The following is a 23,666-nucleotide window of genomic DNA, read 5'->3' on the forward strand; positions in this document are numbered from 1 at the left end:
CCCCACCTCCCATCTCTGCCTTTGTGCTGATGGTCTGCCATGCCTGAAATGCTCTACCTCCTCACCTTTTCCTCTTCCTTCTCTGAGTCTTTCAGCAGGAGGCCTTCCCCAATCACCCCACCTCCCAGATTAGCTTCCATTTGTACTGTATCTATTTTGTGTATCCCTCATTGTGTGCATAGCAACACTTCTATTAGACTGGGAGCTCTGGAAGAGCAGGCACTGCCTTGTAACCTTCCCTTGGAGCTCCATTGATCAGGCCAGTGGCTCGCTGCCATCTCTTGGCCCTTCCTGCCCCATTACTGAACCTCCCAGTTTTCTTCTTAAGCTTCTCTTTCTTTTGTCTCCCAGGATTCAGTCCTTCAGATTTTCTGTCAGCATTCCTGGATATCCTATTTTCTCCATGTTGTTCCTTCACAAAGACAATCATCATCATAATAACCTTTGTTATCCTTATTCTAGAACTGTTATGGATTTTATGCTTCACTGTTTGTAGAACTTCACATAGGATTCATTTGCTCTTCACTAAAACCTTGAGAGGTACATGCCATTTTACAGTTTAAGAAACTGAGGCAGATGAAGTCACTTGATCTGGTGCACACAGTTAGAAAATATTCCTTCCACTCCACTTTAGTTACTGTTTTTCATTTCACCATTCACCACAGTCTTTCAATCATCACTCATCAAATTTCTCCCAGGACATCAACTACACGCTGCCCTCTGTTCCCTTAATACCACCTCACTTCTGTTTTTGTTTTCATTTCAGCTCTTGGAAACAACAGATCAGGCTCCCAAGAAGAGGACACAGAAGAAAGAACAGTTGAGTAGTTTGGCCTTTTCACCCTAATTCCTTTTTGCCATCTAATACTCCCTAAGCATTTTTACCATCTAATTCCCCCTCATCTTAGACCAATTAACCAAAGAAGCAGGACAAAGTACCTTCCCATACCTGTGCTTCTTGGTTATTCTTATTTTGCCTCTTTCCATTTCAGCTATTGTTTTTGTCATTCTTCCCATTAATATTGCTGTAATAATCAGGTATATTGATCCTGGTTTCCATGATTGCCTATTGTCATCTTCATCCTGTTTCTCCCATTTACTTCTGCCTTCTGATATCTATGTTGGCCAGTGGGCTCACTGTGCCCTCCCACTGCTCTCCTAATGCAGCCTTCCCTTTGCTCCTTCATTGGAATGATGTAACTGCTGTGTTTGGCTCTTAAAGAATCTCCTGATCTGAGTGCAACCTAATATCCCAGACTAATTTAACATTGCACTCTATGTCACTCACCTCCAAGCTCTGTGCATTGGAATAAGTAAGGTCTCCCTTCTCATCTCAAACTCTTGGAATTTCTAGATCCCTTCCTGACATGTCAAATACCACCTCTGGCAAGGTAGCTTTTCCTGAGTCCTCTCAGTGTTATCAACACTTCTCCCTTTTCTTGTATTAACCTAAAAATAATTCTAACTTCTCATTTTGTTTTCTTTATAGAGCAAATTCTGTGGCCATCCAGCCTACCAACAATATTAATCATCAAGAAACCACCACTGATGGGCAAATAGGGCCCAGAACCCTGGAAATTCCACAAGCCTTCAGCCAAGACCCTGCATTCATAATTCAGGAGGAGCAAGACCTGAAGGCTCTAGAGCCAGAGGGGCTAAATCCCCTACCTTCTCAGTAACCACTACTACTTAAGACCCACAAAAGAGTGTTTGGACCACCAAAGTCCTTGTCACCATAGACTATGTCAATATCAACATCAGAAATTCCTCTATGTGCTGTCTTCCTCACTTAGACTGTTAGACATCTGGAAAGCAGGAACCATCTGGATTTTCTGTTTGTACCCCCACCACATTGTACAGTGCTTGGCATATAGTAAGAACTTAATAAATGCTCCTTTGTTCATTAGCCTATTTCTTCCCAATTTTCACATCCAGTCAGGAGAATATAAAAGCCTTGAAGACAGGTGACTGTTTTCTTTTTGGCCTTGTATCCATAGCACATAGCCAAGTGTCAGGCAGTTAGGGGGTGTTTAATGAACACTTGCTAATTAAGTGGCTATTAAAGGCTACAATGGAGACAAATTCTCAGCAGCCTAGTAAGAGTTGATTGATATCTCTGGAAGCCTGCATTCTCTCACTTTGGTTCTACTCTGCACCACCAGCCCTTCTTAAATTCATAGATAAGTTCATTGTCTCACTTATTTCACCTGTTCTTGTACTTAGGCTTTGATTTTCCACATAGATGTGTTATATTTCTTTCTTTCAACAAATGGTTATTAAGTGTTTACTTTGTGCAAGGCACTGTTTGAGTTGCTTGAGTTGCAAAGTTAAAAAACAGATACATCAGTGTCCTCAGGGAGCTTACATTCTACCAAGGGAAAATATGATTTATATTATGAGATTGTCACAAGTTTGTGTTTATGAAGACAGGGTGGTAGGAGGGAGCCTGAGAGGTAAGGCTTTCATCATTTAAAATGCTAAATGATTTCTAAAAGGCCAAAAGAATGAGTCCAGTATGAATATGCAGACAAGTTAGAGATGGGTTTAAAGTCAGAAAACCAACCAACCAATCCACAAGCATCAACTGGCTGTCTCTAACATGGCAGGCATTAGAAATGAGAACAAGGGAAGCCATTGGACTTACACAATTTGAATCAAAATCAAGCATATCGGCTCTAACCTATTTGTTACTCATTTGCAAATTGTGCCATTTGTATTTTCAGTGATCTTTGAGGGCTTGGTGGTCTCAGGACCATCAGTCTTCCCTCCAACTCTATGGAGCAGCACTCTCCATGACTAATGATGGTGTACCAGAAAACTTATGTCTGCTTTCGTCTTGGAGTTGTTGGAGCAGAGGTTGATTGAACATGAACTTGAAGATGATGCATTTTGCAACTAAAGTTATATTGGGAGTTATGATAGTTCCAGTGGGTGTGAAATTAGACTAATAGGCTTTATTAATTCTTCTTTGTACATCCCAAAAGTTGTATCCATGATTCTTTAGTTGACATGAAGCTCTGAGCCTGTCAAAACACCATCCCTCTGAACTCATCCATAAAATGGAAACTGATAGTAGAATGAATTAAAAACCAGAATCCTACAATATGCTGTTTATAAGAAATACATATGAAGCAGAGATACACACACAGAGGATAGGTAAGAGACTGGAGCAGACTATATTAGGCTTCAACTGAAGTGAAAAAAAAAGGAGGGGTAGCAATCATGATCTCAGACAAAGCAAAAGCAAAAAATAGATCCAATTAAAAGAGATAAGAAAGGAAACTATAGCTCGCTCAAAGATATCATAGATGAAGTGATATCAATACTAAACATATATGAACTAATGGTATAGCATCTAAATTTTTAAAGGAGAAGTTAAATGAGTTACAGAAAGAAATAGACAATAAATCTATACTAGTTAGGGACCTCAACTTTCCTTCTCAGAACCAGACAAATCTAACAAAACAAATAAATAAGAAAGAAGTTAAAAGAATTCTAGAAAAGTTAGATATCATAGATCTATGGAGAAAACTGAATGGGAATAGAAAAGAATATACCTTTTCTCAGCAGAACATGACACCTACACAAAAATTGACCATATGTTAGGATATAAAAACTGCATAACCAAATCCAGAAAAGCAGAAATATTAAATGCATTGTTTTAAGATCTTTTTTTTTTTTTGGAGGGAAATTGGGGTTAAGTAACTTGCCCAAGGTTACATGGCTAGTTTTTTTTGTGTTAATTGTCTGAGGCCGGAACTGAACTCCGGTCCTCCTGACTCCAGGCTGGTGTTTTACTCACTGTGCCACCTAGCCACCCCTCATTTTAAGATCTTAATGTAATAAAAATCACATTCTATAAAGGGCAATGGAAAGATAGATAAAAAAATTAATTGGAGGGGCAGCCAGGTGGCATGAGTAAGAGTGAGTAAGACTCCCCAGAGTCCCCTGGGTTCAGTTCTGGCCTCAGATACTTGGCACCCACACAAAAATAACTGGCCGTGTAACCTTGAGCAAGTTACTTAACCCTGATTGCTTAAAAAAAAATTAATTGGAAACTAAAGAATGAATGGGTCAAAGAACAATCATATAAACAATCAATAATTTCATTAAAAAGAATGGCAACAATGAGACAACATATTAAAATTTATGGGATGCAGTCAAAGCAGAACTTAGGGGAAATTTTATATCTCTAAGTGTTTACATCAATAAAATCGGGGGGGAAAGGCAGATAAATGAATTGGGCATGCAACTAAAAAAAACTAGAAAAATAAATGTAAAATAATCAATTAAACACCAAATTGGAAATCTCGAAAAATCAAAAGAGAATAACAAAATTGAAAGTAAGAAAGCCACTGAACTAATATATAAAACTACAAACTGGTTTTATGGGGAAAAAACAATAAAACAGATAACAATAAATAAATAAAACAGATAACCAATAACATTGGTTAATTTAAAAAAGGAAAGAATACAAAATTATCAGTATCAAAAATTAAAAGATTGTATTCACCATTTGTAAAGAGATATTAAAACCATTATTTGGAACTATTTTAACCAATTAGATGCCAATAAATATGACAATCTAAGTGAAATGGATGAATATTTGCAAAAGTATAATTGCCCAAATTAAGAGAAGAGAAAATAGAATACTTAAACAGTTCAATCTTAGAAAAAGAAATTTAACAAGAAATCAAAGAACTCCTAAAGAAAAACCCCCAGGTCAAATGAATTCACAAGCAAATTCTACCAAATATTAAAAGAGCAATTAATCCCAATACTATAATAACTAATTAGAAACATAGACAAAGGAGTACTACTAAACTCTTTTTACAACAAAAATATGATGCTGATACCTAAACCAGGAGGAGTAAAATCAGGGGAAAAAAACTCTAGAACAATTTTCCTAATGATTATTAATGCAAAAAAATTAAATAATATACTTACAAGGAGATTACAGCAATATATCATGAGGATCATACTCTATAATCAGATGTAATTTATACCAGGAATGCAGGGCTGGTTCAATATTAGGAAAACTATCAGCATAATTGACCATCTACCTTCTTCTATGCTAGAGAGCATAGGAATAAATGGTGCATACCTTAAAATAATAAGTAATACATATCTAAAACTATCAACAAACATTATCTGTAATGGCAATAAACTAGAAGCCTTCCCAATACAGTTAGGGGTGAAGCAAGGATGCCCATCATCACTTCTATTGTTCTAGAAATATTAGTTATAGCTAGCTATAGTGATAAAAGAAGAAAAAGAAATGGCACAAATTAGAATAGACAATGAAGAAACAAAACTCTCTTTCTTCGCAGGTGATATGATGGTATATATGTAGAGAATAAACCAAAAAAAAAAAACTAGCTGAAATAGTTAATAATTTTAGCAAAGTTGCAGGATACAAAGTAAACCCACATAAATCATCAGCATTTCTATATATTGCCAGTAAAGTCCAGTAGCAAGAAATGAAAGAGAAATTCCATTTAAAATAACTGTAGACAATATAAAATACTTGGGAGACTACCTACTAAGAGAAATCCAGAAACTATATGAACACAATTACAAAACACTTTTCACACAAATAAAATTAGATCTATACAAGTGTAAAAGGATTAATTGCTTATGTAAACATAATAAAATTGCTTAGTCAATATCATAAAAACAACAATTTTACCCGACTTAATCTACTTACTCAGTGTCATACCAAACTACCAAAAATAATTAATTTAGAAAGCTAGGAAAAAATAACAAAATTCATCTGGAAGAACAAAAGATCAAGAACATCAAGGGAATCAATGGGGGGAAAATGTAAACATGACCTATCTCTACTGGATCCCAAACTTTATTATAAAGTGGCAATTATCAAAACAATCTGGTACTGGTTAAGAAAAAAAGTGATGGGTCAGTGGAATAGATTAGGTACACAATACATTGTAGGAAATGACCATAGTAATCTAATGTTTGATAAACTCAAAGATCCAAGCTTTGGAGACAAAAATTGCTAGGAAATGGGGCAGCCAGGTAGCACAGCGAGTAAGAGCACTGGCTCCAGTGTCGTGATGACCTGGGGATCAAATCCGGGCTCAGATACTTAGCACCACACCCAGAAATAACTGGCTGTGTAACCTTGAGCAAGTTACTTAACCCCAAATGCTTAAAAAAAATTGCTAGGGAAACAGAAAAACAGTATGCCAAATTAGGAGAGAGTGGAATAGAGTGCTTATCAAATCTATAGATAAGGGAAGAATTTAGGACCAAACAAGATATAGAGAACATTACTAAATGTAAAATCGATCATTTCGGTTATATAAAATTAAAAAGGTTTTGCACACACAAAACCAATGCAACCAAAAATAGAAGTTTGGGGGGGAGGGGAAGATTTTTATAGAAGAATCTCTGATAAAGGTCTCATTCCTTAAATATATAGAGAACTGAGCCAAATATATAAGAATACAAGCAATTCTCCAATTAATAAATGATCAAAGGATATGAACAACCAATTTTCAAAGAAATCAAAACTGTCCATAGTGATATGAAAAAATGTTCTAAATCACTATTGTTAAGAAATGCAAATTAAAACAACTTTAAAGTACCACCTTACACCAATCAGATTGGCTAATATGACAAAAGAGGAAAATGATAAATGTTGGAGGGGATGTAGGAAAACTGGGACATTAAATCACTCTTGGTGGATGTGTGAAATGATCTAACCATTCTGGAGAGCAATTTGGAACTATGCCCAAAGGGCTATAAAACTGTGCATTCCTTTGGATCCAGCAATACCACTGTTAGGTCTATATTCCAAAAAGATTTTTAAGGGGAAAAAATCTATTTCTACAAAAATATTTATAGCAGCTTTTTTTGGTAGCTAAGGATTGTAAATTGAGAGGATTAAAGGAACAAGATAGAAGAACAATATAGGAAAGAGCTAGATGGGATGGTGCCCATATGCATAGTACAGAACAGTCAAAGACCAATTCTTCAATTCATCAAATGTTTATTAAACAATGGCCTGATGCTTTCAGCTTCTTTTGGAGAGCAGTTCTGCTGCTACCTCAGTTTTTATTGCATCTCTGAATCAACTGGCATAGCCAGGCTCAGCAGTCATGAACATAAGCTGATATGAGAGGGATCAATCAAGTTCTACAGATACTCCCTAAGGCTGGGCCTCTCTGCCTAGCTCCAAACCAAATGAGTCTCCACCATGGGATTGATCAGTTGCAATACAAGGGATTCTGCATGTGTTTCAGTCTTGTGGTACCATAACTTTGTCACCAGAGGGGATATAAAGGTAGGGGAAAGGGTAGGGGGAAAACAGGATAAGAAAAGGGAGGAATCTAAGGAAGTGCTACTTGGGTTGAATAAGGCTTTTCCTTCTGGAATTTGCTTTTACTGCAGGAACTATTTAAAATGTTTTAAGTATGATGGAATCCATTGGTCAATGGTAATAAGTATATTTATAGCCAAAGGAGCAGCATTCACTATTAAATAAACTTGTATGACAATATAATCAGGGTGACCTTGACTATGTGAAGTTATAAAGAGTTGTGGAAAATCAGGGGTCACAAGGTATAAGACCAGCTGTTCCATTGAGATCATGAATTGAGATTCAGCTATGATGAATGCCATACAGAACCTTTTTTCTCTGTCCTTGGCATCTTCCACTTCCCTCTAATGCAGGAAAAAAAATCTTTCCCTTAATCACATACAATCACAAGACTCTTCTCACTCTAAATTCTCTGATATAGAGAGTTGTGGTAGAGCCTCTCCATATCCATTGCAACCAAAAAGATTTCACTCTATCATGCAGCTGGTGATGTGCAATAAGAATTATACTCAGGTCAAAGACTTTTCCACAAGATTTGCACTCAAAAGGCTGATTTCCCAAGTAAATCTTATGATGCCCCATGAGTGATGAGCTGCTACTGAAAGCCTTTCCACAGTCATTCCACTGAAGGGGTTTCTTCCTATATGAATTGGCTGATGGCTCCTACATTAGGAGTTGGTGATGAAGGCTTTTCCACATTTATATTGTTTTTCTCCAGTGTGAATTTTCTAGTGTTCTGTAAGGATTACTTTCTGGTGGTAGGGTTTCTCATATTCATTGTCTTCAGAGGGTTTCTCTCTGGCATGAATTCTCTGATGTGTGGCAAGATTTCCACAGTGCCTAAATGTAACTCCACAATCAGGGCAATGAAAGAGTTTCTTTCCAGTATGAATTACCTGGTGTGACCTGAGAGATGAGCCTGTGGCAAAGGCTTTCCCGCAATCACCACATCCATATGGCTTCTCTCCAGTGTGACTTCTCTTGTGGTCGATAAGGGCTGCCCCTCGGTCAAAGCCTTTTCCACATTCATTACATTCAAAGGGCTTCTCACCAGTATGAATTCTCTGGTGTACAGTGAGGTTTCCTTTCTGGCTAAAGGCTTTTCCACATATACAGCACCCAAAGGGTTTCTCTCCAGTGTGAATTAATTGATGGGACCTAAGGGTTGAGGTACTCTTGAAAGTTTTCCCACATTCCTTGCATTCATAAGGTTTCTCTCCAGTGTGAATCTTCTTATGTTCAGTGAGAACTGTCCTCCAGTTGAAGCTTTTCCCACATTCATTACAAGTGAAAGGCTTCTCTCCAGTATGAATTCTCATGTGCTCAATAAGGGTTACCCTTTGGCTAAAGGCTTTCCCACATTCATTACAATCAAAAGCTTTTTCTCCAGTATGGGTTCTCTGATGTTTAATGAGGTTGCCCCGCTGATTGAAAGCTATTCCACATTCACTACATTCAAATGGTTTTTTCCCAGTATGAATTAATTGATGCCTCTTGAGAGACATGCATTTGCTGAAGACTTTTCCACAGTCATTACATTTGTACAGTTTTTCTCCAGTATGAATTCTTTTGTGCTCAATAAGTCTTTCCTTCTGACTGAAGGTTTTCTTACATTCACCACATTCGAAGAATTTCTCTTTGGAATGAATTCTTTGATGCATGGTAAAGTTCCCTCTTTGGTTAAAGAACATTCCACATTCACTGCACTCAAAGCTTTTCTTTGAAGTATGACTCTTTTGATGTGTCCTGAGGGCTGAACGATTGCTAAAGGTTTTCTCACAATCATTACATCCATATGGCTTTTCTCCTGTATGAATTCTCATATGTCCCATAAGGTTTGTCTTCCTATTGAAGCTTTTCCCACATTCACTACATGTAAAGGGCTTCTCACCAGTATGAATTCTCTTATGTTCAATAAGGCTTCCCCTCTGGATGAAAGCTTTCCCACATTCATCACATTCAAAGGGCTTCTCTCCAGTATGAATTCGTTGATGTTTAGTGAGATTTCCCTTCTGAGTGAATGCTCTCCCACAGTCATTGCACTCAAAGGGCTTATTTCCAGTATGAATTAGCTGATGTTTCCTTAGGGATGAGCTGTTCCCAAGGACTTTCCCACAGTCATTACATTCAAATAACTTTGTACTTTTGTGCTTTCTTTGATGCTGAATAGGAGCTGCACAATAACTGGAGGAATCACTGTACTTACAAACCTTCTTCCCTGAGGAGATTCTATTCAACTGAATTAAGTCAGAAAATGGTTTCAAATTCTTTCCAAATGTAGCAATTTTCTGGAAACTTCTTCCTGTATGAATCACTGGCAATGAATTAAAGCGTGATTCCACATGGAAGCTCTGCTCCAATGTAGTATATTCATTGAAAAGATGACCAGTTTTTTCACTGCTGATGGCTAGCTGCCTGGATTGTCTCTTCTTCCTCTCATTCTGCGTCTTTAGCCTAACAGGATATTCCCAGGCTTCACCAAATCTGGACTCCCAAATGCCATCCTTTGCAAGACTTTGTGTGGATAATTCAGAAATGCTTTCTTCTGGAGTCAGCTCTTCCGTTGGACACTTCTCCTTCTGTTTACAGAAATCTGAATGGAGGAAAAGAAACAAGGTCAACATTGACTGGTCTCTGTTACTTACTACAGGTAAATGCTTTACATCCAGCTGTTAGAACCCATCTCCTTCATTAAGAAGGATGACTATCAAGGGCAGATATATGATGCAGTGGATAGAGCACTGGTCCTGGAGTCAGAGGGACCTGAGTTAAAATCTGGCCTCAGATACTTACTAGCTGTGTGACCCTGGGTTAGTCACTGCCCCAAAAAGAAGGATGACTATCATTCATACATGGTAGAATACTGGCAAGAAAAAAATCTAAAGACAATATAAGGGACAAGCCCCCATGTAGCCTGGAGGAACAGCACTGCAAAACACCATCCCACAGAAGCAGTAAGATTCATGTCATTCTTCCAGTTAACATGGTACTGTAAAAGGTAGAAGCTCTTTCACACTCACATATACATAGACATGTACCCAGCAAATATCTGAAAAAGTCCTCAAAAAGAACAGAGAAAAGTGGACAGAAACAAAACCAAGATCCTCCGTCTAGTCCAGAACAGCACAAGAGGCCAGGACAAACCCCAGTAAACAGAACTGAAGGTAGCAAATGTAGGGAGAATGGCCTTGAAAAGTAAAGTATGAGGAGACAAAAGAAAACGCCCGAACAATGAAGAAGCAGTATGTGTTAAAAGTAGCGCAACAAGCAAACGCGGACAAACAGAATGGTTATATAAATCAAAGACTGAGTTTTGAAAAGATGGCTTAGCCACAAGGAGTAGAGCAGCAACCAGAGGAAAATGAAGCAAGACTTTTTATTTTTAGTGAAATGATGACTCTGGAGGAAAAAGTTGGAAAGAAAATAAATAGCTGAGAACAGGAGATAGAACTCCATGAAAAACGTTCAAGGACTAAAGAACCACAGACTCACAAAAAATTATTCTACAAGCACCACAGAAGAGAGGAGACCTTGGAATGTGATACTCCCAAAGGCAAAAGATAACGACTCACAACTTGAAGAAATGAGCATAATCATACAGGAAGAAAAATGGACACTCAAGCATTTCTCATGAAAACCAAGCCAAGCAGAAACCTTGAAATACAAATATCTTTTACTGATGATGATTGCAAATAAAAACTAAAATAGTCAAATGATAGTAAATAATTTGATTCTAAAGAATTGATGGGTCAAAGAATGAATAATAGACATAATAGGTCATCATATTATCAAAGAAAATGACAGCCATGAGAGAACGTGACAAAACTTTTGATAGCCAAAGCAGTGCTTGGGGGGGGCGGGGGGCGGAGGGAGGATTATTTCTCTAGTCACTTTGGGCAACATAAATAAATAAACAAAAAAGGATAGAGAGAGAAGAGATCAATGAATTGGGCAACAAAAACAACAAAAAAATAAAAGCCAAAGACAAAAGAGCTCCAACTAAACACAGAATATAAATTCTGAAAATCAAAGACATAAGTAAAATTGAAAGCAAAAAATCCGCTAAGGTGATAACTAAACTAGTGATTGGACTTTAAAAAAATAATAAAATAAGTCATTTTCTAATGTGATTTAAAAAAAAAAGGAAAAGTAAACTACCAATCAAAAATAAAAAGAATTCACAATCAATGAAGAAATAAAAGAAATCTGAAACTAGGTAGCCCAATTATATGCCAACAAAAATGACAAATGAAATAGATGAATATTTTTAAATAGATGACACACAGATTAACAGAACATGAAATCAAGAATTTATAAACCCAATCAAACAATGGGAATTAGAATATGCCACGAAAGTTCCACAAGAAAAAACCCAGAATCAGGTGGATATCATAAAAAAATACATCCTATCAAAAATTCAAAGAACAATGCATTCCAATATTATACCTAAATTGTTTGCAAAAACAGAGAAGAGTTGAGCAAATGTCCACAAAATTAACATCACTCTGATAGCTAAACTATGAATAAGTGAAAGAGGCCAACCAGAACATTCTCCAGGGCAGCCCAAGTCAGATTAAACTCTAATTGAAAAATACTTAACAAAATAAATACATAAAAATCGAATATGACAAAGATAATGTTAATATGTAGTTTTCTAAGTCCACATTGCAGCCTACAGGGATCCTTATTGAGTTTAGTGGCCCGTTTCTATTGAAATTGGTTTAAAGAATCCTCAGCTCAAAATTTAAACAATTAACAACTAAGAAATTAGCTGAAACAGTAACTCTATTAAAGTAGCAGGATATAAAAGACCTCCCCACAATGTTCATCAGTCATTCTTCATCCTATGTCAACAAAACACAGCAGGAAGAGATAGAAAAAAGAAAAGAAACTCCTTTCAAAATAACTACAGAATGTATAAATCATCTGGGAGTCTCCCTCCCAAAACACAGGCAGGGCACAAATGAATACAGCTATGTAGCACTGCCCCACAGGGAAGCTTCCCTGGAACCACAAGCCTGTGTCCCTTGCCAGGCATTCCCAAACCATGCTGCCATAGATGCAACACAGCCCTTCACCTCTCCCTTCTCCCACTAGCTTTAACTTTTTTTCATTTTTAATATTTAATTTTTCCCCAAGTGCACATCAGAACAATTTCTAACATTCTTTCTTAAAGAAATCTTTTAAGTTCCAAATTTTCTTCCTGCCTCCCTCTCCTCCCCCCTCCCTGAGACAACAAGCAATCTGATACAGGTTAGATGTGCACAGTCATTTTGTAATTCTGTCCCACTTACTGACTTGTGTCTTTCATCACCAGAATATAAGCTCCTAGAGGGCAAGGGTGGTCTGTTCCACTTGTATTTGTATCACAGTGCCAGGTATTAGTAAGCACTTAATAATAAATGCCTTATATACTCTATATAAATGAGTTTATATAATTCATTCACTTGTTATACAAAGACAAAAAAAATTGAGAGAGATTAACTGCATATGGTTGGGCTGAATCTGAATTCAGGTCTCGCCTTAGCCCAGGTTGGGCACTATTAACCCACCCTGCCTTCCCCTGGAATGAGATGTAAGAGAAACAGCAGGGTCAAGCCAAGAGACCTCAGGGACTCGGTTTTCTTTCTAAGTCTAAATCAGACCATGTGCACTGGGTGGGGGGCGGGGGGGGGGCAGGCAAGGAACCTGATCAGAAGGAGACGAGAGGAAGCAGCAGGCTCTCACTCACCCAGATAGTGGCTTTGGTGGCCTCCTCTTTCTGGCCTCCAAGGTGCTTCTCCCCTCTCCAGTCGGGAGATCACAGTAGGTTTGCAACCCGAAAGTCCTATTCAGAGACCAAGGAACAACAGGCCCAGCAGATGACACTGACAGGATGTCCTCTGTCACTTGGTCAGTTCCCCATGAGCCAATGGGGAGCCCACCCTCCCATCATACAAAGCAAAGAAAGTCCATTCTCTCCACAAGCCAAGACTCCAAGAGAGCCTCCCAAACCTCCCACCCCCACCCCAGCAACTGGCAGCGGGTGAGACCATAAGGAGACCACAGAACCGTCCTGAGCGCCCCTTACCCAGGGACACGAGGATGCCATAGGTCTCCAGCATCACCTCCCTGTACAGATCTTGCTGCTCAGGATGCAGCTGCCCCCACTCCTCCCAGGTGAAGACCACAGCCACATCCTTGAAGGTCACAGCTCCCTGGAACCCCAAAAAACATTCTCCTCAGGTAGGGAGCAGCCCTGGCATGCATGGGGGGTGGGGGCGAGGGACAGACACCAACTGGGCAGGAGTCATGGGGAGCACTCCTCTGCTGGGAACTCACCCCTGCGTACTGGAGAGCCATCCCTGGAGACCCTAGCACTCCATGGCTCAGGTGGACATTTGTGACTCCGTCACTGCTCCTGCTTTCCTTGGCAAGATATCCCAGAGCAAGCCCCAAAAACATCATGTGCTATTCTCCAAACTCCCCGCCCCCCCCCCTCCACAGAGCAACCACAATTCATGTCCCAGGTGTGAAATGGAAACTCTGCCCATTATGGCAATTATGGAAAATTACTGGGTGAGAGGACTGGCCCAAGGATGGCAGCTCTGGACTTATCAAGGACTCGAGAAGCCGTGAAGTCTAACCCCTCATTTTACAAATGAAGAAACTGAGGCCCATGTAGAGGAAGTGATTTGCCCAAGTGGGCTCTGAAGCCAAGGCTCCCCAACTCCAAGTTCAAGGATGTACCCACCACTCCACACTGCCTTCTCCTGGACATCAAATCCTCCTGCTCTTAACAGATTTAGCCCTAACACGCATCCCAGAGCTCAGCCCTCACAGCCCTTCTCCTGGAGCCAGAGGTCTTTAACCCACATGACGTCCCCTGCCCCCAAGCTGTCCACACACCTGTTATGTATGGCACCCAGTGGACATCCAGGTATCCCCCTGGATGAGGGGGTGGGTACCGCATGACCCAAGCATGGCTCCCCAGGATTTAAGGCTGGAATAAGCACTTTAAAACCAGGAAAACACCCATCTAATTATGTAGCAAAGGACAAGAATTTAAGAATACCCGAAATCAAGAAGTAGTGTCTACTGACACAGCATTTCTCCTTATCCATAAGGCATAGAAAAAAGAGGTCATAGAATGAAAAGTTGTATTTCAAAGTAAAATTAGAATATTTTTGCATCAATGATGAGCCTGGTCCTGTGAAGCTTCTAATGTTAAAAGGCCCAGGAAAAATACCCAGGTTCTGAAGGAACACAGACAAACAGGACAGCTTTGAAAGTTCCTCGGGCAGTGGAAATGCTCTTCTGGAAGTATTTAAGACTGAATTTTATTATAGGTTTTTTTTTTTAAGCAATCAGCGTTAAGTAACTTGCTCAAGGTTACACACCGTTATTTTGTGTGGGTGTTAAGTATCTGAGCCCGGAACTGAACCCAGGTCTCCAGACTCTGGGGCCAGCACTCGGCCACCTGGCCACCCCCAAGACTGAATTTTAAAAGACAATTTTAAAGAACCATAGACATGCAGGACACATGGGAGTTATCTACCACCCCTTCCTTCCTCTCTCTTTCCCATTTTTCTTCTTTCCTTCTTTCCTCCTTTCTTCCCTTCCTCCCTCCTTCACAGTGCTCATGTGCCATATAAGCAGAGAATGTAGAAGAAATGTGGCCCAGGTTGCCTCTGTATGCCCCTTCCCCCAGGCCCCTACACACCTCCAAAGTCCTGACAATGGCTTGTTCTGCACGGAGAGAAAATCCACAAATGAAATTGGGGGAAAGCAGGGCAGCAACGGGGCTGAACCCAAGCCAGTCCATACCACCTGCAGCCAGACAACAGCTGCTGCCTCACTTGGCTGTACTAAGAAACCAGCGTTAAATCAGCACTGTCCCCTCCCCAAAGGGCTGGAGAGGGAGCCAGGGGAGTTTTTCAGTGTACAGTTCCTGTGCCTGGAGTCAGAAAGACTTCAGTTCAAATCCAAGCTCAGACACTAACAAGCTGTGTGACTCTGGGCGGGTCACTCCACCTCAGTTTCCTTATTTGTAAAACAGAGGCCATAACAGCACCAACCTCTATATCTCAAAGAGCTGGAAGGATCAAGACGGTTAATATGTGTAAATCAATTCGGACCGAGGCTGTCGTTTAACAGGAGCCTAATAATCGCTTTTGCCCTTGCCCTCCCCAAAGCCTCAGGCTCCTGTTCCACTCCTGAGGCTAAAGAGGAAGGTCCCCCTCACCTGGTGGGACGATGACCGGGGTCTGCTTGGTGGCTTGACCATCTCTCCTCGGAGGGTCTAGGTGGGGAGGGGGGACTGGAGAAAGAGAGCCAAGATAAGAGACCCCCTCCCTGCCCTCCTCCCCCCAGCACCTGCAGGACTGCTTCCAGCACACCGCACCTCTCCCCAGGACCCTCCCCGCTGTACTTGGCCCCTCTACCCCCCACCCTCCCACGTGTGTACTCCCAGAGGTCCCCCCGCCCAGATCTGGATCCTCTAGCCCCCAAGTCCCACTCAGGTCATTCAGCAGTCCCAGGCCCCCTCCTCCAGGAGTGCCAGGAGAAGACAGAGGCTGTCACACTGCTGGAAGCGGGACGCCCAGGGACCACACCCACCGGGGCTCCAGGCCGAGCCCATTCCTCCTCCTCCTCCCCCTCCCCCGTTCCGAGGAATTCTGGGTAGCGGAGACTGGGGCGGGGGGGAGGGGGAGAGGGCTTAACGAGTGCGCACGCGCTGACGCCCTTTAAAGAAAAGGGAAACTGAGGTCACTTTCCTTACACACCCTTCCTTGATCGTTGCGGCCACAGACCCTGGGCCTGTCCGAGCCTCCGTTTCTCCGCGGGCTCGAGGGAGATCCCGAGGAGGGTCTGGGTCGGGGCGGCCCTGAGTTCCAATAGAGATTCTGACCCCCGGGCCGCGTGCCTTCACCTTGGAGAGTCTCAGTTTCCTCCGCGGACAAAGGAGGGGGTCGGCCTGGGACGACTCTGGGGCCCAGCTCGGAATTCCTTCTCGGAGAGCCTCGACTTCTTCGTCTGTAGCCGACCGTGGTGGAAGGTCCGGAGGCCCAAACGGAGGGGCCAGTGGGGCGGAGGCCCTCGGGTCAAAAGGGAGCCCTCCCCCGTGTCGCAGCCCCTTCTCCCGGGGTCCAAGCCTGCGTCCTCAGGGGCCTAGACGGCCGAGCCCAGCCGGCTCTAGCAGCTTTCGCCAGCCTCAGAGTCCGGGGGACGTGGGGAGGGGAGGGGAACCTGACCCAGCTGAAACTGATCACCCGGCAGCACGCTGATTGGCTCGTGGACTTGGAGGGCCCGCCCCTACAGAGGGAGCTTCGGTTCTGCAGAGGGTGGGTTAGGGTCCCAGCCCGGCGTTTCGAGCTTGGGGCCTGGGGGCAGCCAAGACCTCCGAGGACTCGCCCACTAACGGTACCACCGGCAGTTGGAGGAGCTGCCGGTGCAGGAGGGCCTGCCCCGGTCAGTCACTGACCGCCCGAGGCTGGGCTGTCATCCCTCCTCTCCCCTGTCCCCCACCCCATGCAGGGCTTTGCACGGTGTTAGGTTTTGGGTCCTGCATCCCCCCCCTTTCCAACTTCAGTGGGGCAAAAGCTGCTTGCACCGTGTGACGTCAGAGTGTCAGGTGGTACCAGGTTCGCATTCTGGGCACAGCACATCCCACTGTCCTGCCCGGCTACAGCCTAGCTAAGCTGTCACTAGGAAATCGAGCACGTTCCGGGGCGTTGTGCCCCTGATGGCCCCTGGAGATCTTCCTCCAGACCTTCTGCAATCTATGGACTTCCCATAAGAGGAAGAAACTAGCTCAGGCGTTCTGGGGCACACACACACGCACACACACACACACACACACACAAACACACACACGAGTCAAGAAGTAGTTATTCCTCGCCCCCTCCCGCCAGCCCCAGCCTCCCCTTAGCTCGCCTTGCTTAGGCGGAGGGATTGCTCTAAAGGATTATGTGAACATGGACATTTCTGTTTCCCCTCTCAGTAATAGGCCATCTAAGGAAGAAGGAGGGAAAAGCCTCCAAATAGAGCTGAATGTGTGACCTCGGACCCTTTAACTCTGAAGGGGAAGATCGGCCAGCCCCTGAACGGATTTCGGACGGACCAAAACCCACCCATTGCCACATTGGCATTTCCACCCACCAGAGGGTCAGATTACCTCCACCGCAAACATGTAGAGGTTTCCAAGGCGTAATTGCGGCCCCTACCCATGCTCGCTCTCGACGTCCAAGAACAGAGCACCCCCTCCCTCCATCTGTGAAAGACTTTGGTCTGACTTCTGGGGATTTGCAGATTAAGACCGTCATCTCTCCCAGTCCTCTCTTGGTTGGGGATCTGTCTTCTTAGATTCTGCCTCTTGGGTGGGGCAGCTGGGCGTGGGGTCGATTAAAGAGTCTCCTTTTTCAGACGTGATTGTCACTATCTCCCACCCGGAATTCTTAGGGGAAACGTCATTTTGACGATTATAAATACCCAAATTAAAATAAAGGGCATATGAAGAAAAATTCCAGAGAAAGAAATAGAAGTAGGTAGAAAATGATTTTGCATATACAACATAGTATACATATGCATATACTATACATATACATATATGTTTATCTATGTCTAATGGTAGCTATCTCTAGGGCAGGGGCGGGTGAAAGAAGAAAAAAAAGAAGTTTACATGATTATTATATATTTAAAAGGAATACCAAGTAGTACATAATAGATTTGCAATTTCATGGGCGATTTCCTTTTTTTTTTTTTAATCATACTATGTTATGGAAATGCATGTTTTATTCCATAAATTAAAAACAAAATAAATAGCATAAAAACATGTGATGTGTGTAATCCGGACAGCTCCAGTGGCTCCCTCTGGCCTCAAGGATCAGATACAAAATGTTGTGTTTGGCCTTGGAAGCCCAACCAGCCTGAATTCCAGTCTTCTTACCCTGAAATCCCCACCTCCTATTTTGTGATTCAGTGACACTGGTCTCCTGGCAGTTTTCCCAACAAGCATCTCTGGGCTCCAGAACTTTCCTCTGGCTGGGTCCTCCTCTGAGTGCCCCCCCCCCCCTTCAGTCTTAGCTGAATTCCCACCTTCTCCAGGGAGTCTCTCAGACTCTCCCTCTCTTCGTTACTTCTCCGTGTTCTCGTCCAGGCTTGTTTACTCACATGTTAGACTGTGAGCTCCTTGAGGGCAGGGACTGTTTTTTGCTTCTTTTTGCATTCCCAGGGTTTAACCCTGTGCTAGTCAAATAGAAGTCACTTCATAAAAGTTTAGTGACAGACTGGTTGATAATTATTGGACAAGGGCCAAAATCTTTTGGTTTGGGAGAAGCCCTTTGTTTCAAGCTTCTTCCTTTTTTTTTTTTTTCTTAAAAAAACAAAAACAAAACCCATGAAAATCTCTCTGAGAAAGAAAGTGCAAATGACACAGAGAGAGAGAAACCCTTCCTCATTGCTTCACTGTCCCCCTGTGGTCACCAGATAGAACAAAGCCCCAGGAGTAAAACTATTCTAGGAAAGTGTGTGTGTGTGTGTGTGTGTGTGTGTGTGTGTGTGTCTGCCTGTCTGTCTGTCTTTCTTGGAGTTCAGACCATAACAGAAAACAAGTGTGGGAATGTGTCCATGTGGTCTGGCATGACCTTGCTCAAGTCACTTAATTCTGCTTTAGTCTCTTCCTCTGTACAATGGGAATCACAGCACCTGCCTTGAAGGGCTGTTGTAAGGATGGATTGAGGTGTCTGTGAAATGCTCAGCCCAGTGCTTGGTACATAGTAAGTGGTATGAAGATGTTAGCTATTATATTATTATTCCATGGTATGAGTGCAAGGGAGACAGGAGAGAAGAGAGTTACAAGATAAAGTCTGCTCTTTCCCTGACTCCTCCCCTGTCCTGTGATACAAGCAAAGGTGTGTGCTTGTTTTTTTCTCTTAAATTCTGGGCAAGTGACTGGACCAGGGTCAGCACAGTTTCTTTTGCTTCCTTTGTTTTTGGAAAACAATCGTTCTTCTAATCTAATCAAATGAAATAATATTTGCAAAGCCCTTAGCATGGGATTCCCCACTGGGATGGCCTCTCAAAGGAGGTCCCTGATAGCAGGTGATCTGGTCCAGCTTCTGGGCAGCTGTCCTGGGGAAGAGGTTGAGGGCTAACTGTCTTGACTGACATTTGCAGAAAGAGACTGAAAAAAAAAATCAAAATTGGAACCATGATTGTGGAGAACAAAGAGGCCAAATAGAAGACCTGTGAGCCAAGTATAGGCCCTGCCCCTTGGAAGCTGAGGCTCCTCTACTCGCCCCTAAATAGAGGGATGAAGAATAGATGTCTTGTCTGGGTGCTTCCTGCCCCCATGTCTATGATCCAAGGACCCCTTGAGCACCTCCCTCCTGGGACTGTCTGGAGCAAAGTCCTCTGTCAGCAGCAGCATCCCAGTGAAAGCAATTGTCAATGGGACCTCGAATTAGAAGGTTCTAAAGCAACCTCGAGGTTCTGAGGACGTGGTGCTAGAGCTCGGAGAGGGGCTAAGGCTGGCTGTACAGGCCTGTGAGTCACCTGTCTAGAGTGGGCATGGAGGGGATGACCAGAAAGAAGAGAGGAGAGTGCAGCACCCACAGTTAAGGGGCATGATCTGGCCAATGAGCCCACAGGAAGTCGGAGGCCTCTCAGCAGCCAAGGGAGGGTGGCAGCATCTTCTGCCAGTCTCCTTAACTCTTTCCTGCCTGCCGGTTGGGCCCTCTGCTCACTCACTTCTCTTTCACAGTTTGGCCATTGGGGCCGCTCTGCTAAGTGGCCCCAGGTCTCCCATCTCTGTTCTCTCCAGCCCACCTTAGTCGGTTTCTAGTCTCTGATGCAAGGACATACCTAACATGAATGGGGTCAGGCCTTTGGGTGGCTGGATACTCACCTACGCTCTAAAGAGAGAGGACTGTGGGGCGGCTAGGTGGCGAAGTGAATAGAACACTGGCCCTGGAGTCAGTAGGTCCTGAGTTCAAATCCAGCCTCAGATACTTAACATAAAAATTAGCTGTGTGACCTTGGGCAAATCACTTAACCTCAATTTAAAAAAATTTTAAGAAAAAGAGAGAGGACTCTCTTTAATATGTGCACTGGGGGTGGGGGGGGGAGAGAAAGGGCAGGGGACAGTTGGGGAGAGGCTGAGGTGACCCCACCCACTCAGGAAAGAGAAATCAGCCCAGCTGGGGCTGAGCAGGAGGCAGTGAGCTGCCTGTGTGGGACTGAAGAAAATAGGCCTCTGCAGGCAGCACCAGTCTGGTGGATGGGGCTCCTCGCTCAAACAGAAGGTAAGGAAAGAAAGCCAGGCCCCTGCTGAGGGACACCACCTGGCTCTGCTACCCCTCAGTCTCCAATCAGCACATGGAGGTGGACAGCACCCTGGGGGGTGAGGGTGGGGAGCTGGAGAGGGGGAGGGCTCCAAAGAGGGGCAGAGAAGATGAGAGTAGGGGCTGTACCTTGGAGGAGAGAAAACATCCCTGCTACTACTGGGCTTCTACCTTGATCTGCCCCTCTGGACAATGGAAGTGATCAGGCCCTTTGGGATCACTGCCAGAAGAAGGCTATTTATTCAGCCTTGAGCCTGGCCAAGACCAGGCTCAGTGGAGGGGGGGGGGATTGGGGGGGAGGGGGGGAGGCCTGCACTAACCGGGGGGGGGGGGGGGGGGGGGGGGGGGGGGGGGGGGGGGGGGGGGGGGGGGGGGGGGGGGGGGGGGGGGGGGGGGGGGGGGGGGGGGGGGGGTGGCCTGGGTCCCAGGCCCTGGGGTGGTTAGTGGAGGGCGAGGAGATAGCAGCTGGCCCAGTCCCCCCCACTCCAGACTGGGATCAATTCTGGGATTAACAAAGCTTATGAGGGGTAAATTTTGTCCCTTCAACTTTAACCTGTGACCATATTGTTGCTATTCTCTCATTTCAGTTGTGTCCGACTCTCTGTGACCCCATTTGTGTTTTCTATAGTAGAAATACTGGAGAGGTTTTCCATTTCCTCCTCTGGCTCATTTGACAGATGAGGAAACTGAGGCAAACAGGGTGAAGTGACTTGCCCAGGGTCACCCAGCCAGGAAGTGTCTGAGGCCAGATTTGAACTCAAGTCTTCCTAATGCTCTATCTGCTGCCCAGTCAGTGTGTAAATAAAAGGTCAGAAGCAGTGATGGTGACATCATTAGCTGGTTGGCAGTTCAAGGAAACTGGTTTAATTTATGCATTTGATTAATTCTGGGCCAATCTTTCCACGGATGAGACAACTAAGCCAAGAGAATCAGGGCTAAGAAGTTGAGGACCTCCTGCCTCTGGTCCAAGCTTGGTGGGTGATGGGGGGTGGGAGGGGAGTAGGGCCCCTGGCTCAGCCTCCCATCATGAACCAGCTGTGGCACCCAGAGACGTGTCATTCAAGCCTCTGGCTCCAAGTCTGCTCCGCAGTCACATGACCTGAGAAGGAAAGAGGCTCAGCTGGCCCCAAGGGTCTGCAAGGTCTCCTGCTCCAAAAGGCCAGAGCTCTACTCTGTAGAGCCAGCAAGGCTCCACACCTGGGAGGTCCACATCCGAAGCCTCCTTAGCCACTAAACCTCAGCCCTCAACTGGACAGCTATGCAGTCAGCCATTAAGTACTCAAGACTGGGGTGGCAGGGAATGGGACCAGGACAGGAAGGATCTGGGTTCTGGAGCAGACCCTGGCCTAGCCAGAGCATTGGGCTTGGTTCTGGGCCTCCCAATCAAGGAAAGACATTGATAAGCTGGAAATCATTCAGGAGCTGGCAACCAGGCTGGTGATGGGTCTTGGGCTGGGTCATGAAGCAGGGCTGAGGGTCCTGGGTGGTCCTGGGGGGTCAGGGCTTGGTGGAGGCTACAAGTGAGTCCCCAGGCAGCCAGAAGGCAGCTGGAAGGCCCTGGGCCAGGACGGAGGAGAGTAACAGATGGTTAGCTGGGGAAACACTGCTCTGGAATAGGAGGGAGGCAGAGGGTCACTGCCTTTGTCTTATGGTAGGTCACATTCACACCCAGGCCTGCAGAAGCCGGACTGACCAGCTGAAACCTGACAAGCTTTATTGTCTCCCCTGGGAGCCTTGAGTGCCAGAATCACTGTGGTAACTTTTTTGCTCACCCCTCCCACCCCCGACTGGATTCTGCACCTTCGTACATACCGTAATTAGTAAAGAAAACAACTGATGGAAAAACATGTTTGGAAAGTTCAGAGTGTTCCCCAAGGGAGTAGAGGCACACTGCTGTGGGGCAGCGGGGCTGGGATTTGGCCTGCTCCCTTCCTTTCTCCTTCCCATGTCAACGAGCTCTCCAGGGATACTATTTCTAGCGGCGGCAGCAGCTGCCTCATAGGGGAGGTGGGGAGTCCCCTGACTGACTCTTTAGGCAAGGAAAGCCAAGTCTCAGGAGAATTTTGGGGAGTCACAGACACCAGTGCCAGACTCCATTGGCTTCCTGGGGTAAACGACAATTCCCCTGCTCCTTAAGTCCAGACCCCCCAGGGCCCCTGTTCAAGGCCTCCCTGCCCCAGATGCCCAGCAGAGGAGAGCTCCTGGTCATCGATGTAACAGGGTACTCTGGACAAGCAGCCCAAGATGGGTGGACAGGGTGGCTAGGCCAGGGGCTCTTAACCAATCAGGACCTTTTAGGACCCCCAGGCCTCTGGAGATAGGGTTGAAGCTGCATAAGACCTCCCCTTTATTTCAATAACTTCCAACTCAAAGTTAGCATTTCTTTTAATTTTTCAAAAATTATTTTAAAAGTCTGAGAAGGGGTCCATGGCCTCAGCAGACACCGAAGGGGCCTGTAACACAGAAGAGAGGAAGAACCCCCGATTTGGGGACCTGACCCAAACCCCAAAGTTGTTTAAAAAGTCAACAACTCCAACTGAGTCAGCATCTCCAAAGGACTTCCTGCCCCAAATCAGCCCAAAGCTGTAGATGGTGGCCCATGCTCCAGCTCCGTGATGGTGTCAGGTGGAAGCAGCGCCAGCCAGCCCACACTCAAGTCCAATGCTCTTGGAGCTAAGTGTGCCCAGTCAATCACAAGCCAGTCCTACGCAGAGCCCAGCAATGTCAAGGAAGGTAGCTGGTGACAATGAGAGCTTTTCTCACTACTATTCTGTGTTATCTGCCATTAGGCAGCAGGACACTGAATGGGAGTCAGGAAAACCTGTGTTCAAATCTTTCCCCAGACACTTCCTAGCCAGGTGACCCTGAAAGAGTCAGTTCCCTTCTGCCTGCCTCAGCTTCCTCATCTGGAAAATGAGGATAATAATACCAACCTTGCAGTGCTGCTATGACAGTGATTATTACACAATTGTCTGGGGTGGGCTTGGAGGACCAAGCGGTGG

The 23,666-nt window shown here is 44.3% G+C and overlaps 1 protein-coding gene across 2 annotated transcripts; it reads right to left on the minus strand.

The window, feature by feature from the left end:
• Positions 1-6,666: 6,666 nt before the first annotated feature.
• Positions 6,667-18,369, minus strand: LOC138172429 (zinc finger protein 184-like). 2 transcript variants are annotated; one of them, XM_069102195.1, is made up of 5 exons: positions 16,108-18,363; positions 15,567-15,641; positions 13,413-13,539; positions 13,074-13,169; positions 6,673-9,935 (listed from the first exon to the last, which is right to left on the minus strand). In XM_069102195.1, the coding sequence occupies exons 2-5, from the start codon at positions 15,606-15,608 to the stop codon at positions 8,071-8,073; spliced, it is 2,130 nt and encodes a 709-aa protein (XP_068958296.1). In that variant the 5' UTR covers positions 15,609-15,641; positions 16,108-18,363; the 3' UTR covers positions 6,673-8,070. The 2 variants fall into 2 exon arrangements, with proteins under 2 accessions (XP_068958297.1, XP_068958296.1); XM_069102196.1 differs by lacking the exon at positions 13,413-13,539 and having other exon boundaries at positions 6,667-9,935; positions 15,941-18,369.
• Between the last annotated feature and the right edge of the window lie 5,297 nt (positions 18,370-23,666).

The sequence above is a fragment of the Petaurus breviceps genome, unplaced genomic scaffold, assembly GCF_028583685.1.
Source record: "Petaurus breviceps papuanus isolate PSGF00001 unplaced genomic scaffold, PetGlider_PUasm1.0 534, whole genome shotgun sequence".
Lineage (NCBI taxonomy): Eukaryota > Metazoa > Chordata > Mammalia > Diprotodontia > Petauridae > Petaurus > Petaurus breviceps.